General features: G+C 43.8%; 1 protein-coding gene across 7 annotated transcripts in view; it reads left to right on the forward strand.

Moving 5' to 3' along the window:
* Positions 1-16,247, forward strand: part of GIGYF2 (GRB10 interacting GYF protein 2) — a 150,390-nt gene that overhangs the window by 71,477 nt on the left and 62,666 nt on the right. For 6 of the 7 annotated variants that reach the window (XR_008446141.1, XM_054039169.1, XM_054039173.1 and 3 more), the window contains one exon: positions 10,043-10,222. The exons of the other annotated variant lie outside the window; for it this stretch is intronic. Coding sequence is in view for 5 of the 6 variants with exons in the window: in XM_054039169.1 (XP_053895144.1) it covers positions 10,043-10,222 (180 nt within the window). In the remaining variant the exon portion in view is untranslated. The remainder of the gene's footprint in view (positions 1-10,042; positions 10,223-16,247) is intronic. 7 annotated transcript variants of the gene reach the window in all.

A 16,247-nucleotide genomic window follows, 5' to 3' on the forward strand; every position in this document is an offset into this window, starting at 1 on the left:
GTCATTTTGTCTGCAGGGGGGCCAATTAGCTCTGATCAGGTGGAAAAGAATGCTGGTTTGTTAGGAGCGCTGTCTTTATCCAACACAAACCCTAGCAGCAGAGGAGAAATCCTCAAGAACTTATTTGGAAAAGGGCTGCATTCCCCCCTCCCACTAATCAGGATTGGTCTTTAGGTTTGCATAATCTTACTTAAGGTTTTACTTGGAAGTTCAAAGGGACAAAATTCCTCAGAACTTTTTCCTCCTATAGCTGCTTTAAAATGTGAAATGTTCTCTAACATTTTTTTGCTAACAAAGTCAAGCAGGATATATTTGAGTGGAGATGGGAATCCTTGTATCTAATATACTCTTCCTGTGTTTCCTTCCTTTCATTGTGTCTCTGACACCTGAGTCTTGTTAACAAATGGTGTGGGCTGTACCTAACAGTGGATATTGGTGCAGCCTCGTCACAGTCACTAGAGGACTGTAGATGATTTGTAGTCTAATGCTAGTCAGAAGATGTAGATCCTGCCCTTCCTGTTCCATCTCCATACTGCTCCTTTGTAAAAGTATTGAATTACTCATGGGATTTTCTTTAAACCTGTGATGAAGCGATGTAGATTAGAGGAAGTTTCCCTCTGGTTTGAAAATGTGGTGAAACTGATTCTGGACAATAAAATGCACTACTCATGCACTTAAATTCTGGTGTCCCTCAAATTTAGTGTTGAGTAGAACAGCTGGCTAATTTTATCTGAAGATATGCCTGTGGTGTCCAGCTTCCAGAACTACTAAAATGAGCTGTGAGGATACCTTTGTAATGAAGTTCAGCGTTTTACATTTTTTTTTCTTAGTTAGCTGCTGATGTGAGGACTTTGAGCGAACGTCAGACGTAAGAGGATCTGAGAAACAAAGGCTGTGATTGTTTTCAGTAAAATTACTGAAGGCCTGCTGGGAAAATTATTAATGTAGACTTTCCTACTTAGGAAATGAAATCTCCCCCTCATGGTTTTTCCTTTTTTAAAAAACAAAAAATACAGAACATTAATTCTTTGTTTCATTAGTGCGGAACATTTTAATACATGTTCAGGCACAGCACCATAAACTCTGATAGACATATTATGACCTCCAGGACAAGGGAAAGTAATCTAGCACAAAGGGATACCCTCCACTCATGCCAGTGTTAGGACTGTCATTTGTCCTTGACTCTCCTTACCTATTGTAGCAAGGTTGCACTTCCACTGTGACAAACTGTTTTTTTAAATTATAAGATGACATATTTTGTAATGGACAAAGCTTATGGTTCTGGCCACATATTTTTGAACAAACCCTCCTTGAGTGGTTTGGGATGCTAGCCCATGCTTAAGATGAACAATTTTACTGGGACATACATAGGAATTAGACCCACTGCATTCCTCTGTTTTTTATTTCTATATTTGCTCTGATGCATTAACTTCTGTGCCAGCAAATGTTAGTGTTTTTAGTGAAAAACAGAGGACTTTGAAAGAAATCCAGGAATCTTGCCAGGAAAATTAGTCAGAAACTGCACCTGAGGATGCTTGAATGGTAGGGCTTAGAAGGAGACAGGAGGTGGGAAGAGGAGGAGCTAAGGCTGGGAATGTAGAGAGGCAGCATTACTTAGTGTTTAGAATTGGAATCTGGAAAACTGAATTTTGTGTCTGATTCTGTCACTGATTTACTGTGTGACATTAGGCGAGTTACATTATTATTAAGGCTACGTTTTAACCATGGGTAGTTTTAGTAAAATTCATGGACAGGTCAGGTGCAGTAAACAAAAATTTATGGCCCGTGACCTGTCCATGACTAAATCTTGGGTGCTGGAGGGGTCTGTGTGTCTGTGTGTGCGTGTGCACGCAAGGTCTGGGGCGCCACAGGTGCTGCGGAAGAGGGGCTAGGTGGCGGCGCGCGTGCCAGGACTGCCGCGGGTGCTGGGGAGAGGGGGCTGGGCGGCGACACGCTTTGGTCCGAGACTGCCTCAGCAGCAGCTGCTTAGGTAGCCCTAGGGCCAGCCACCCCAGCTGCTGCAGAAGTCATGGACTTCCCGGAAAGTCATGGAATCGGTGACCTCCATGACAGACTTGCAGCCTTAATTATTATGTATGTATGTTTGTAGTCCAGTAGTGTTACATTGTGCTAAGTGCTATCCAGTTTTCTCTAGCTATAAAATGTGCCTACAAATTACTGATCTCTATAAAGTTTTTTGAGGTTCTCTAAAAGCTATAATAAGTGCAAAGTATTATTATAGTATTTAACAACTTCCCTTGGTGAGGAAACAAAAGAGATGGGGAAGGGAGCGAGAATCCTAGTACTGGATAGATTCTCCCCCTCTCCTCCCCCCAAGTCAACCACCGGCAATAATATTTCTGTTAATGATCCCATTCCTCTTTGAAAAGAATATAGTCTATACATCTTGTGGAAAACTCATGACACTGTGAAAAAGAGTTGAAGTTATTTGCTGTTCTAATAGAAGATACTCTACATAAACAAGTTATCAAAGTGCTGTATCCCAGAATTCCAGTCTTGTTCTTTGAGGTTAGTCACTTCGCTATTCCAAATTGCACAGCTGTAGACTTTGTTGGCTGGATGCCTATTTGCTCTCTCTGAAGTTTTCCATAAACACCGTTGCTGGCTTTGTGTCAAACATGAACACAGGTGCCCTTTTACTGCTCCTTCTCCCCGGGAAGTCCAGTCAATTAGTCCAAGGCAAGGCCATAGATTACATTTTATTCTTTTCATCTTAGAAAAAGCCATGGTCAAAACCTGATGGCTATACTAAGGAATTTCAACTCAGTAAGATGGGGTCTGGGAACTGTATGTAAATTCAGTTTACTAATATTGTGGAAAATTTGAACTTTATATAAACTGTATGTACATTTTTGTGTTGGATCCACATTACTCCACACTTTAGTAACTTCACTGGTGTCTCTTTTCTGAGACTTTTTCCTGATCTTTGATTGGTTGGACTTTCAAAATGGAGCAGTGTCTCTTAGTAGAGCTAGATAGGGTTAAGGGTCATTTTTTGCCAAATCCTGAATACTTATCAGCGTCTTTAGTCCTTGTAGTCTGTCACTGCCTATTGGCTGTCTTGTTTGTGTTGTTGTGGTACATGGAGACTTAAGCAAGGTTGTGGTGTGTTCCCTTTACTGTTTAATTGAGGAGTGTGGCACTGAAGCAGTCGCATAATGTAACCCTCTAGACCTGCTTTTACAGATGCTTGGAAAGATACTAATACCAGAATTCTAAAGATTATGCTTTTCTCCATTATATATAACATTTATCCCAGAACCCACTTTCCTCATCCCTAAAACATATGTACTGCACTAGAAATTCAAGACTGTAAAATCATCACCTCCTTTCGCCAAGGTCATTCAAGTGTCATCCTGTCCCTGCAAGCAGCCCTGAAACATACCAGATCATGCGTTGTCAACTCTCCTAGGTGTTGTGCATTTCGAACAATGTTAGAAATAGATTTTTGATTTCTCGTAAATTAATAATGGAGAGCTTAACATCAGTAATGCTGTGTCAGTATTTGAAAACAAAACCATTGCCTTTCTTAAAGCAATGGGCAGGAAAACTAATTTCCTTGACTATAGTTTTAATCAAGAGGGGCTAAAACCACTAGAACGATAAATATGGATACATATATGCAAATATTTTCAAAATCTATTATGAACATAACAGAGCATATAGCCCATTTGCACCATTTTTAATTGGTACTATTAAGAGAAATCCTCAAAACGTTACACTCAATGTTGAATACAGTAACCATCATATGGAAGAAACTGCATCCTTTCTGAATTATTATAGTAAACTGTGCTGTGTTTGGGAGGAATGTCCTGATCTCATCATGAAATTGGTTTGACCAGCTAAATTAATCTTACTGAATACCAGGCAGCAGCTTTTTATGGAACTGTTGTAAGCAGGGGAACTAGAAAATGTAATTAAATCCCCTTTAAAACAAAATACCCTGAATCCCTGTCATAAGGTTTTGTGTGAACTTGCCCTTGTGGAATAAATATAATACTCCTTGCAGAGGGGACTTGGATAACCTAAGAAGGGCTTTAACTCTTCACTGAAACCACAAACTGAAGATGTTCCTCTGTCACTGGTTGCAGAATTGGCATGGCAGTTAAGAGTCAAAGATGAATTCTTTGTGATTTTAAAGTCTTACCTTTTGCTCCTTCCTCCACTATCATCTTATATTTTTAAAAGAATGGCTTCAGAAAGTAACTAGAGAAGAATTTTATTTGTGTCAAAAGACACACTAACTAGGAAGTCTGATAAGCCATTAAAATTGTATAGGCTCTGCACTTGCCAACTAGGCCCTGTTATCAGTAATCCCCTGTGGTTTACCTGTTGTCGTCTGCAATCCCTTAAGGTTGAGGATGATCTCTTTCACAGGTTTTATTTTTCATGGGTCCTTTGGTGACTGAAGAATCTGATTCTTGAGCCATAGGCTCATTGGCAGATATTGCAAGTGGTGTTGGAAGACAGGGTTAGGCTGCGATTGCGGCGTGACCGTTGTCTTTCCTTTTCTGGCGTTTTTCTGTGACCAGGGCAAGGCAATTTTTCTCAAAAGTGGATGTTCCCTCTGTGGCAAGTCTTCGCCAGTTATCCCTATCCTGGGCTGCTGTCTCCCAGTGTGCGGTGTCAATCTCTTGATGTTTACCTTGAGGGTGCCTTTAAAGCGTTTCTTTTGGCTGCCTCGTTTCCTTTTTCCTTTGTTGTGTTGGGCATACAGCAGTTGTTTTGGTAAGCATACATTAGGCATGCGCATACAGTGCCCGCTCCACCTCAGCTGGTGCTGAATAATCAGGGCCTCAACACTGAAGATATTGGCCTCTGTGAGGACACTGACATTAGTGCGATGATTCTTCCACTTTATTGAGGATCTTCTGAAGAAAGTGTTGGTGCTGGCGTTCCAGGTTTTTCAGATATTTTCTGTAGGTCATCCATGTCTCACAGCCGTAGAGGAGAGTTGGGATTACCACCGTTTTACAAACTAAAAGTTTAGTATGTGTTCTGATGATGTGATTGTTGAACACTCAGTGAGACAGTCTGCCAAAGGCAAGGCTGGCACAGCGAATTCTGTGCTGAATCTTGACATCTTTCTGCCTTCTGTGATAGGCAAAGTATTCTACATTTTCCAGTTCTTCTTTGCTGATATAGATCTTCCTTGCTGGGCCTGATGATTGACCGGGGACTGTCTGGTGGAGAACTTTTGTTTTGCTGATATTCAGAGTTAGCCCTAGGCTTCTGTAAGCCTCAGAAAAGCAATTAAGGGCTGTTTGAAGATCCTTCTTTGAGTGTGGAACGACAGCACAATCATCTGCATACTGGAATTTGGTTATTGTTGCCGATATTACTTTAGTTCTGGCACGGAGATGAGAGAGGTTGAAGAGGTTGCCAATATTGGATGCCAGTGCCCTGTGGTAGACTGTCGTGGGTTAGTGTTTTCATAGCTGCTAAGAAAATGGAGAAAAGGGAGGGTGCCAATACACAATTTTGTTTTACGCTAGTTCGGATGAAAAAGGGTTCAGCGCTCGATCCGCTGCACAAGATGCAGGCAGCCATCTGGTCATGGAGGACTCTTATAATGGTGATAAATTTGCTTGGGCAGCTAAACTTTGACATGATTTTCCACAGAGCCTCATGGTTGACAGAGTTGAAGGCTTTTGTCAGATTGTTAAAGGCTGTGTACAGCTCCTGGTGGTGTTCTTGACCTTCTTCCTGGATCTGCCCAACTGCGAAATCATGTTGGTTGTGGCTCGTAATGGTCTGAAGCCGTACTGGGACTCTGGAATACTTGCGCTGCAAGAGGGAGCAGGCGATTCAGAAAGATTCCACCAAGAATCTTTGCAGCGCTGGACAGGAGGGCAATGCCTTGATAGTTGCCTCAGTCGGCTCTGTCTTCCTTTTTGAAAATGGTGACGATGTTAGCCTTACGTAAGTTGGCAGGAATTTCTTCGGTGCGCCAGATTTTGAGGAGCAGCAAGTGAAGCTTGTTTGGGCAGTGTTTCTCCTCCCACTTTCAGTACTTCAGCTGGTATGCCATCAGGACCTGGTGCTTTATTGTTAGTTTGTTTAATTGCTTCGCAGACCTCCTGAGGTGTTGGTGGGTTGGCAAGAGCTTTCCAGTTTGGATGCTGAGGGATGGAGTCTATGGTGTCGTCAGTCACAGTCGATTCTCTATTTAGAAGCTTTTGGTAGTGTTCCTTCCAGTGCTCTTTGATGGATTCATTATCTTTAAGAAGGGTAGTACCATCTTTGGCTCTCAGAGGTGTGAGGCCACATGAGTTTGGTCCGTACAGGTTCTTTGTCTCTCAAAAAAAAGCTCCGCATATCATGTCTGTCAGCAAATGTTTGGATTTCTTTTGCTTTGTCCTCCCACCATTTGTTTTTGATTTCTCGGATCCTCCTTTGAACTTCAGCTATGAGCTGATGGAAAAAGCTCTGCTTCTGACTGGATAGTGATTGGTTTTGCCAGTTACAGAAAACCTTTTCTCTTCTGATCCAAAAGGGCTGTAGTCTCAATGTTGTTGTTGCTACCCCCTGCCATCAGGGCTGGTTTGACAAGGCCAATGGATTCCTTGCAAACCTCATGGATGGTCTGTTTTAGGGCTTCCCAGTCTTCTTCGACATTTGTTTGTCATTTCCAGGTGTGCATATCGCCAGTTTGTCACTGAGGAGTGTTTGGAAGTTCTCTTCGTGCACTGAGGATTGAAGTCTTTGGATGTTGTATTGCCGTCTGTGTGATTTGTATTGCTTTCTATGTTTTGGTGCAATCCTGATGGACATGACTGACCTCACCTGGTGGTGGTCAGTCCAGCAATCATCTGCTCTTTTCATGACATGGGTGATTTGGACATCTTCTAGATCCTGTGTTCTTACAATGACATAGTCTAGGAGGTGCCACTGTTTTAAGTAGGGGTGTTGCCAAATTGTTTTGTACTTGTTGCTTTGTCTGAAGATTGTGTTTGTGATCACATGGTTGTGCGCTGCACATTTGCTGAGTAGAAGGATGCCATTGGAATTGGTCTTGCTCACTCCTTCCTTCCCAGTGGTGCTATTCAATACGTTAGAATCTCGGCCAACTCCTGCATTAAAGTCCACTAAAAGGATTATCTTACCTCTTTTTGGAATGGATGATAAAATTTTATCAAGGTCAGTGTAGAAGGATTCCTTCTGTTCTTCAGTGTCAAGAGTTGGTGCATATACATTGATGATCATGGCAAATGACTTATTGACCAGTTGGATGCAGAGGGTCATAAGGCGCTTGTTGATGCCAATGGGGAGCTCAGTCAGGCGGTTGACTAGAAGGTTTTTGATTGCAAAGCCAACACCATGTATTGGCCTGTCGCTTGAAGGTTTTCCTTTCCAGAAGACAGTGTTACCGCCGCCCTCTTCCCTCAAGTGACCTTCATCTATACATTGTGTTTTGCTGAGAGTAGCGATGTTGATGTTGTACCTTGAGAATTCTTGGGCAACAATTGCTGTTCTGCGTTTGGGTCTTCCACTTTTTCATTAGTCTAGTCGGGTAAGGACGTTCCAAGTTGCAAGAAACATTTTTGTTTTTCAACCGCATTGGGAATGATCCCTCTGGACACATTTATCCAGTCAGGTATGGTGGGATAGCCTATGTTTGGGGCACCTTTTCTAGCTCCTTCCTTGTATGGTGTGAGCAGAGGGGTTCCTAAAAGGGCCTGCTCAGTCATGACTGCTGTTGCTGAAAATGCCCCCCCATCCCAGTCCAGGGGCACATGCCTGGGCTGCCTTGATGTGATGGAGAAGCTTGTGTATACTTAAGACCCTAAGAGTGATGCTGCCTGGAGTCCTGTACTCCTGGTAGGGTCACCCATGACGGTAAGATTGAAGGTGAGGTACTAGACAAAGTGTAGCACAACCTAGTATAAGACATAATGGCAGAACAGGCAGATGAAGCAGGATGACCTCTCAACAGCTGCGAAGGTGGACAAAGGCTGCAATGGAGGAGAAACCGCCGGTCGTCTTGGACCTCCTTGCCACTGGACACATGTACCTCTTCTGCTAAGATTTGTGTGGCTGCTTGTGTGCATCAGCTCCCCCACATTAAACTACTCATGCACAGGCTTCTTTCACAGGAAGAACTTTTTTCCCACCCCTACCCATAAAAGTCCTGCGGCATTGGGTGAGTGGCAATGGGGATAGGCGATGTGATCACCAGGAGTCCCTAGACACAGACCCACATGCAGGCGGTGACAGCAAGATGGTTTACCTATGAAAATCATGACTATCAGTACAGAACCTTGCCCTTTGCCCTATCATTGCTTCCAGGTATTCATGATATTCTTTTCAGAGTAGCAGCTATGTTAGTCTGTATCCGCAAAAAGAACAAGAGTACTTGTGGCACCTTAGAGACTAACAAATTTATTAGAGCATACACTGTAGCCCACGAAACCTTATGCTCTAATAAATTTGTTAGTCTCTAAGGTGCCACAAGTACTCTTGTTCTTTTTGCATGATATTCTTGTTAGTAATGATTGCCAGGCTGAGGAATCTGTAAACACCTATACATATTTGGAAGTGATATTGTTTTTAGAGTATCATCTTAGGATATCTTGTAGGAGGTGACCTAAAGGCCTTTTCCATTCTTCAGAAACATCAGTTAAGATCACGTTTCCAGGTTCATTATGGTAAGGAACAATAGCAAAATAAAATACAAACTTCACCAAATATTGGCTCTCCTAAAATATTTGACATGATGATTTCATACAAGGATCTTGGATGTACATGGAAAAATCAACCTACCTTTTCCACACCACTAAAATTGATAGTTTTTTATAAATATCAAAACACATCCAGGCTAGCATGTGCTAACAATAGTAGGAAAGTAGTGTCACATCGATGAGGCTCATAAGAATTCTGAAGTTAACAGGACAAAACAGAATACAAGAAATACATGATGTAGAACAGTGCTTAGATTAGACATCCTCAAACTGGTTGGAGGAGTGTGGTATTCGAGACTGTAAATTACTAGAAGCACATAGATACTCGGTCTTGAATTGAAATGACCCAGTGCTGTACCTGAAAGATGTGAGTCTGTCTGTCTGTATATTTGAACAACTACATACACATTGGGGTAATCCTGCACCAAATGCCCATGTGGATACCCTTGTGTAAAACTTTACACCAACTATTTTTGGATATATTGGTATTCACTAAGTATTTGTGTTCCTATTTTCCTGTGTATTTTAAATGTTTCCCTAGTTCAGATTAAGGATGATTGGTCCCAAATCTACCAACATTTTATACCCTCTTTGCCAGTTTCTTAAACTTGAATACAGTTACTCCTCTCCTCATTGCCTCACCCACAGCTGTCAATCTCATTTTCAAATCCCATTCATCCAAGAGCCAGATAGGGTAATGGAGATACAGCAGTATTTTTTTGTTCAGCCCATAATTCTGCAATGACTCTCTTAAATTCACCAACACTATATGTTTGCCCCAAAAAGGTTATAGATAAATGATTCTGATAAAAGGTGGTTTTATAGGCCCCCCGAAAAGATTTTGTGTACATATTGTGCAACTAACAATTAATCATTTTATTTATATTAAAAATAAATGTTTACAGTGCTTTCCTTCTCTTGCTTCTTATCTTCATTCCAGTTTTTTCTCTAGCATGTAATGTCTTTTCATTGTTAATCCAATCTCTCCTCTCCCTCCATAAACTTTTCACTGTATGTTCATTTTTGCCCTTATTTTCCATATTCCCCCGCTTAACCTTTACTTTCATCTTTGCCTTCCTTCCAGTTTCTTCCTCATCCCTTTCCCTTGTTCGTTCCTTCACTGCTCCTTGCTCTTCCCCATGAATCTCCATTTCTCTTGGTCTCTAAATGCATTGCTCCCATTGATCTATCCAAGCTTCACTTCTCAAATGATCCTGGAGACTCTTGGGACTAGATGTTTGTTTCCTGTGATGGCTCCAGATAAAAGTTACAAGCCATATGTGTTTCTAGTGTCCTCAGATTGGACTGCATGTTCATTTATATGCTTGTTTTCTTTGCAGTGAGACCAAATTTTGAGGAAGGTGGGACAACAACAGCAGGGAGGAAACACGAGTTTATTCGCTCTGAGAGCGAGAACTGGCGCATCTTCAGGGAGGAGCAAAATGGGGAAGATGATGATGGAGGCTGGAGACTGGCTGGGTCACGGAGGGATGGTGAGAGGTGGCGTCCTCATAGTCCAGGTGAGAAGAGATCTGGAAAGGGAAAAGAGCAAAGTAGTTGAAGGAAAAGGGCAGTGAGTGAACAGGGACTGGAGGGCAAAAGGTTTATGGAAAAAGTAGGTAGAGAGGTTCATGCTATTTTGTTCACTAAACAAAATTTAAGTTTGTGCTGTGAACTTTTAAACAGACAGCCACATCATAAGTTCCAAAGTGTGTATTTAAAAAAAATTACACACGCGCGTATGTCCTCCAGCCATTGAGCTTCACTTAAGAAGGAAACAATATTTATTCTTTGAGTATGTGTCATTGTGGATCCCACTGTCGATGTATATGCACTTCATACACGCGAGATCAGAATCTTTTGAATAGCGTTGTCTGGGGTCACGCATACAGCCTATGCTTCCTTTTGCTCCCATGTGGGGACATAAAGGTTGGATCAGCCTTGACCCTCCCTCAGTTCCCTCCTCCTGCCTGAGGCAACGAGATGGTACCGGCCATGAGTCAGACCGGCTACGCTTCCTTGAGCTTCAAACTTAATTCCACATTAGTTGTGTTTTGTGACGCTTCCTTCTTCACTTCCTTGTTTGTTTTCTATTGATTTTAATGTTCTTGGAAAATAAAGGGGGGGAGACAGCAAGACTTCCTGTATACCCCATTGCACAGCAGGGCAAGGCGCTTTGCCCCCAACCACCACAGCAGACTCCAAGCCTTCAGGATTTAAGCTCTCTCTAACCTGAGAGGGACTGATCCGTTCATTGATGGTCATAATCAATTCCTTTCCTGTTTGCGGGAAGAGTTGCATCCATAAGTATGTGATGTGTAAATCACTCATGTTGAGGACTTGTAAGTCAAGGAAAGCATGTCTCAAACTTCACTCGCTGGGGCAATCAATGTGTGTTACCTCAGATGCGAAGGAGCTTCCAACTCTGAGGTACCAGGAGGGGTTGGAGCTTCCAACTCTGAGGTACCAGGAGGGGTCATCCTGAGTGCCCATTGAAGCAGACATTACACTCCAGGTGGGGAGAAGAATGTAGGAAAGAAAACCTCCTTATGACACCACCGCCATCGATACAATTAACTCCGGCAATCACTTGGTGCCAAAGCTGATGCCAGCACCTGAATGTATGGGTGAAACTGAAAGAGAAGGCTAAGCTGAGACCAGACGTGGCTCAAAAATAGGTAAGAAGAAACACCACTTCTCTACGGATAAGAACAAATCCTTCACCAAAGAGCAGTGCCAGAGGACAGACATTGCCGACATCGGCGTTTGCAAAAGCACTGGCATTGACACAGAATTCAGAACCAAGATACCCCCACATGAAATCTGAGGGATCCCCCTCAGGGACAACATCAGCAAGAACACAGCACTAGGCACTGAAACCAGAGCAGAGACCTCATCCCTCAGTACTGCCATTTGAGGAATGCCGTTACTAGTTAGCATCTCCGATCTGTGCGTTCTCTCTGGCTTTGAGCAGAGAGGCCTCCCCGCTACCATTCACAAGTTACTTCAGAGTTGGTCCAGGAAAACCTCACCACAGGGCACTGACCTTGCACAGGCATGAATGGCAACTGGTTGACCAGGACATGACCCATTCAGCATGCCACCGTGGCCATGCTGGCCCTATTGCCAATAGACTCTTTTTTGTCACTGTGGACAACCCAAAATGCCACAACTTTTGCTTTAGGGGAGGTCTGAATTCAGGATCACTACTCAATACCTTCCTTCTGCAGTGGAACCAGGGGCTTGCTGTAGGCCTTCCCACTGATTCCCTTGATTCCCAGGGTGACTTCCAAAATCAAGAGACAAAGCCGCAGTCATTCTGGTGGTTCTGTACGGACAAAAGCAGATTTGGCTCACAAAGCTACTGTAGTTGTTCATCCAACTCCCAGGCCACAGAATCACAGCCATATATTCCGTCGAGACCTGAAATCACTGCACCTGACTTTATGGCTGTTCACTGTCTAAGCACCAAGGACAGACTGCTCCCTATAGTTTCAAAAGTCCTATTTCAAAACAGGAAAACATCAGAAGGACAAATTATTTCAAGTTGAAGAGGTTCTCGATATGGGCAGTCCAAAATGATCTAGACCCAGCCCAGGCCTTTATACTTAAGATCATCGACTGCCTGACACATCTCAAGCAGGCAGGTCTCTCGCTCAGTTCTATCAAAGTCCACCTCGCAGCAACTTCAGCTTGTCACCTGCTTCTTAAGTCATGTGTATGTGTATGTGTGTGTGTGTGTATATATATATATATAGTAACTCTTTCAGCAACTTCACTACAATGAGGTGAGAGAAGTCCCCACATGACTTAAGAAGCAGGGTGGATATCTATCTATCTATATCTATCCAGAGAACCCACTCCTGGTCTGGGACATCAGTGTATTTTTGCTGACACTCTTTGAGCCTCTGTGAGTGCTCCCTGTACCCACCACATCCTGAAAACAGTCTTCCTAGTAGCTATCACTTTGGTCAAAACAGCAAGTGAGCATCACATGCTCATGGGTGACCCTCCCTGTACAACATTCCATAGGGACAACGTGGTGCTGAGACCTCCTCTGAGATATGTCCCTTCAGTAGTTTCAGAATTTCTCCTGAATCAATCGAAATTACATATTGACTTCCCAAAACTATATTTGTCATTGGGAGAAAAATTACACATACTAGATGTATCCAGTTGTCACCACTGGGTCCCATAGCCCAACCTCCATCACTGCTGTTGGGTGTCTTTAGCTACCACCGGCTTTCAACTGAGAGGATCGTGATTGTTTCGCCCTTTAATGCCCTCACATAAGAGCTTGAGGAGCAACACGAACTGTGTGACCCCCAATAAGCGCTGCTATTTTTAAAAAAAATCAGTCTTGTGCACATGAAACACACGCACACCTTCAGTGACATCCACATCGTTGAAAGCATCTCAAAGAACAACAGTTACTGTAGGGTAAGGAGCCGTTCTTGCAATTACTACACATTCTTCTCCCCCCTCCATTATCCCTTCCCCTCAAACTGCTATCTGTTTGTTTTAGTAGTTAGTAATAAGCCTGAGGGTTAGACTAACATATTATCAGATGTTTTCTGTTACGTGGGTGGAGGAGAAAGAGTTTGTTATGGAGAATGATTCATCCTGTTCTTTCCTCAGACATATTGCTGCTTTGTTGCACAGTTCAATTGTAATTAAAACTGCTAAAACAGCACCTCATGACAATCAGATGTGAGGTATTACCCAGGATAGGCTTGCACTCTAGGTGCACTTTTATCTAGTACCAACAAGTTACTCTTATAAAGAAGAACATACGGACCTTATGAAGTTAGAAGTTCATGTGTATGTCAAGAAGTTCCGTAGTACACAAACTCCATAGAAACATTCTGGAAGTTCTCTATAGTTCACTTATAAGAAATCTTATTGCCTGTTTGAATTTTGATCTGTGTTGTAGATTGCTGGCCAAATTAATTATAAGTTAATCTAGTCAGAAATACTAGATACGTATAAAATCTATCATTCTTAGACTGCTTCATACTTTGAAAGATCCTCTAGCATTTGAGAAGAAATTGCCAAACTCTTGACATGAAAGTGGATGAGTTAATAGGTATACCACAATGGTGTTTCAGCTCAGATGGCTACGGTTTTGTTTGAATTTTTCTCTTAATCAATAGTAGGTCACAGGCCCCTGAAAACAGTTTTAATACCTTCCTGTTTTTGCACTGAGCAATCAGTTTAAATTAACAATGGTGTAACCTGTTACCACTTCCACATTTCAGTCTCTTTAGATATTACCAGCCATATGTGCTACAAAAAATAATCAATAAAGCCCTCCCAACAACTTGCCTGCCTCCATTTATTTAGCTCAGCCTTTTCCTTTCAGAATTACCTCTGCATATACCCACATACTAGGATGCATGTACCCGACTCCCTTTTATGGGTTTAGAACAGTGTAGAAAAGTGTCAGGCCACACCACACATGAATTTATGTATGGCTTACTTTTGCACAGGATAAGCAGCCTACAGCTGTCCCAATTTCTTTTTGTTCCTTTTGTTAATAAATAGTGGGTATTCAAAATCCAAATTTTGTTTCCTACTCTTATGAGTTTATTTTTTGTACCATTTTAAATACTTTTTTATTGGTAGTTACCCAGTGAGAGGCAGTTGCCTACGGTCTGCTTAGCTTTTGAGACTTCAGTCAGGCATATTGGGATCAAGAAGACAGGCCAAAGTTACTGCTGGTAAAACAGTCTTTTTATACCTACAGACTTAACTTTTAAGATCCTTGCTGAAATCTGCTTCATTGATTCTGAAGTTTAAGTGCCATGAATCCAGAATCTTAGGACTGGAAGGGACCTCATGAGGTCATCTAGTCCAGTCCCCTGCACTCACGGCAGGACTAGGTATTATCTAGACCAGGGGTCGGCAATCTTCGGCACGCGGCTAGCCAGGGTAAGCACCCTGGCGGGCCGGGCCAGTTTTATTTACCTGCTGACATGGCAGGTTCGGCCGATCGCAGCCCCACTGGCCACGGTTCGCCGTCCCGGGCCAATGGGCGCGGCGCGGGTGAGGGATGTGCTGGCCGCGGCTTCCCTCCGCCCCCATTGGTCCAGGACGGCGAACCGCGGCCAGTGGGGGCCGCGATCGGCTGAACGTGCCGCGTCGGCAGGTAAATAAAACTGGCCCGGCCCGCCAGGGTGCTTACCCTGGCGACTCGTGTGCCGAACGTTGCTGACCCCTGATCTAGACCAGTGGTGGCCAAACTTTTTGGCCTGAGGGCCGCATTGGGTTTCCAAAATTGTATGGAGGGCCAGTTTGGGGAGGCTATGCCTCCCCAAACAGCCAGGCCTGGTCCCGCCCCCTATCTGACCCCTCCTGCTTCTTACCCCCTGATGGCCCCTCGAGACTCCTGCCCCATCCAACCCCCCCTGTCCCCGACAGTCCTAGAACCCCCGCCCCTGACTGCCCCCTGCAACCCTATCCAACCCCCCCATTCCTGACTGCCCCCCCGAACCCCTGCCCTTGACCCCATCCACATCTCTGCCCCCTGACCACCACCCCAAACTCCCCTGCCCTATATCCAACCCCCCCTGCTCCCTGCCACCTTACCGTGCTGCCTGGAGCACCAGTGGCCCAGAGCGCCAGGACAGGCAGCTGTGCCATCTGGCTGGAGCCAGCCACGCCACCGCACAGCATAAAGAACTGGGTCAGGAAATTAAAGTTCTTTATCATCAAAGACCTTCATGTCACCCTTGCCACAGTTGGATCAATGCGCAGTTTTCTCTCCCTCTCCTGGAGATACCCAGCTGAAGCTGGGATCAGCCTCTGTGTCGATCTCTAGATTTCCAGTCCCAGTCTCTAAGGACTCCTCCCAGTAATGCACTGCCATGGCTTTCCAACTATTCTTATTGTTGAACAGAATCCGAAGAGAGCTCCAAGTGTTATACTTCAGAGAGTCCAGGGCTTCCTCCAAATCCCATTCTTGCACTCTCAGACAGCGCTCTGAGAAGAGTAGAGCCAGAGATTGGGAAGCATGATGGAGACACAACTGGATTCCAGCACCCTATCCGTTTCCTCATGGGCCGTATTTGATGCCTTGGGGGATGTCCCAGGCATCAAGTTGAACATCTCTGCTCCGTTATAGAAGGGAGGCTTCTCTGTACAGTTGCAAGAGGTCTTTTGTTGATACCGATCAACCTGTTGACATGGATTTGCAGACCTAGCTCGACCAGCTTCAGAGCAACAAGTGACCTTGGAGGTGGAAGACCAACTTCAGAAGATTTCTTCCTTGTTTCCTTTGAATACATCATCCTCGTCACCAGACAAGGTTCAGGTACTGGAGGTGTCTTCCCCTGTATCTGATGGCTTCAAAGTCTACAAAGAGCTCCTCAGAAGAATGGCAGCTTCTCTTGGTAGAATTCCCAGAAGCTCATTGACATTCTCCACCCAGTTATGGCAGGAAAGGTAGCCCTTTCTATCAGTGAGGTCATTTTGCAGACCATCAAGACCCTGGGCAAACCCTTTCATCACTTCCACCAGTGGCTAAACTTACTGAATGCAAATATC

This window comes from Malaclemys terrapin, chromosome 9 (genome assembly GCF_027887155.1).
Source record: "Malaclemys terrapin pileata isolate rMalTer1 chromosome 9, rMalTer1.hap1, whole genome shotgun sequence".
In the NCBI taxonomy this organism is placed as follows: Eukaryota; Metazoa; Chordata; order Testudines; family Emydidae; genus Malaclemys; species Malaclemys terrapin.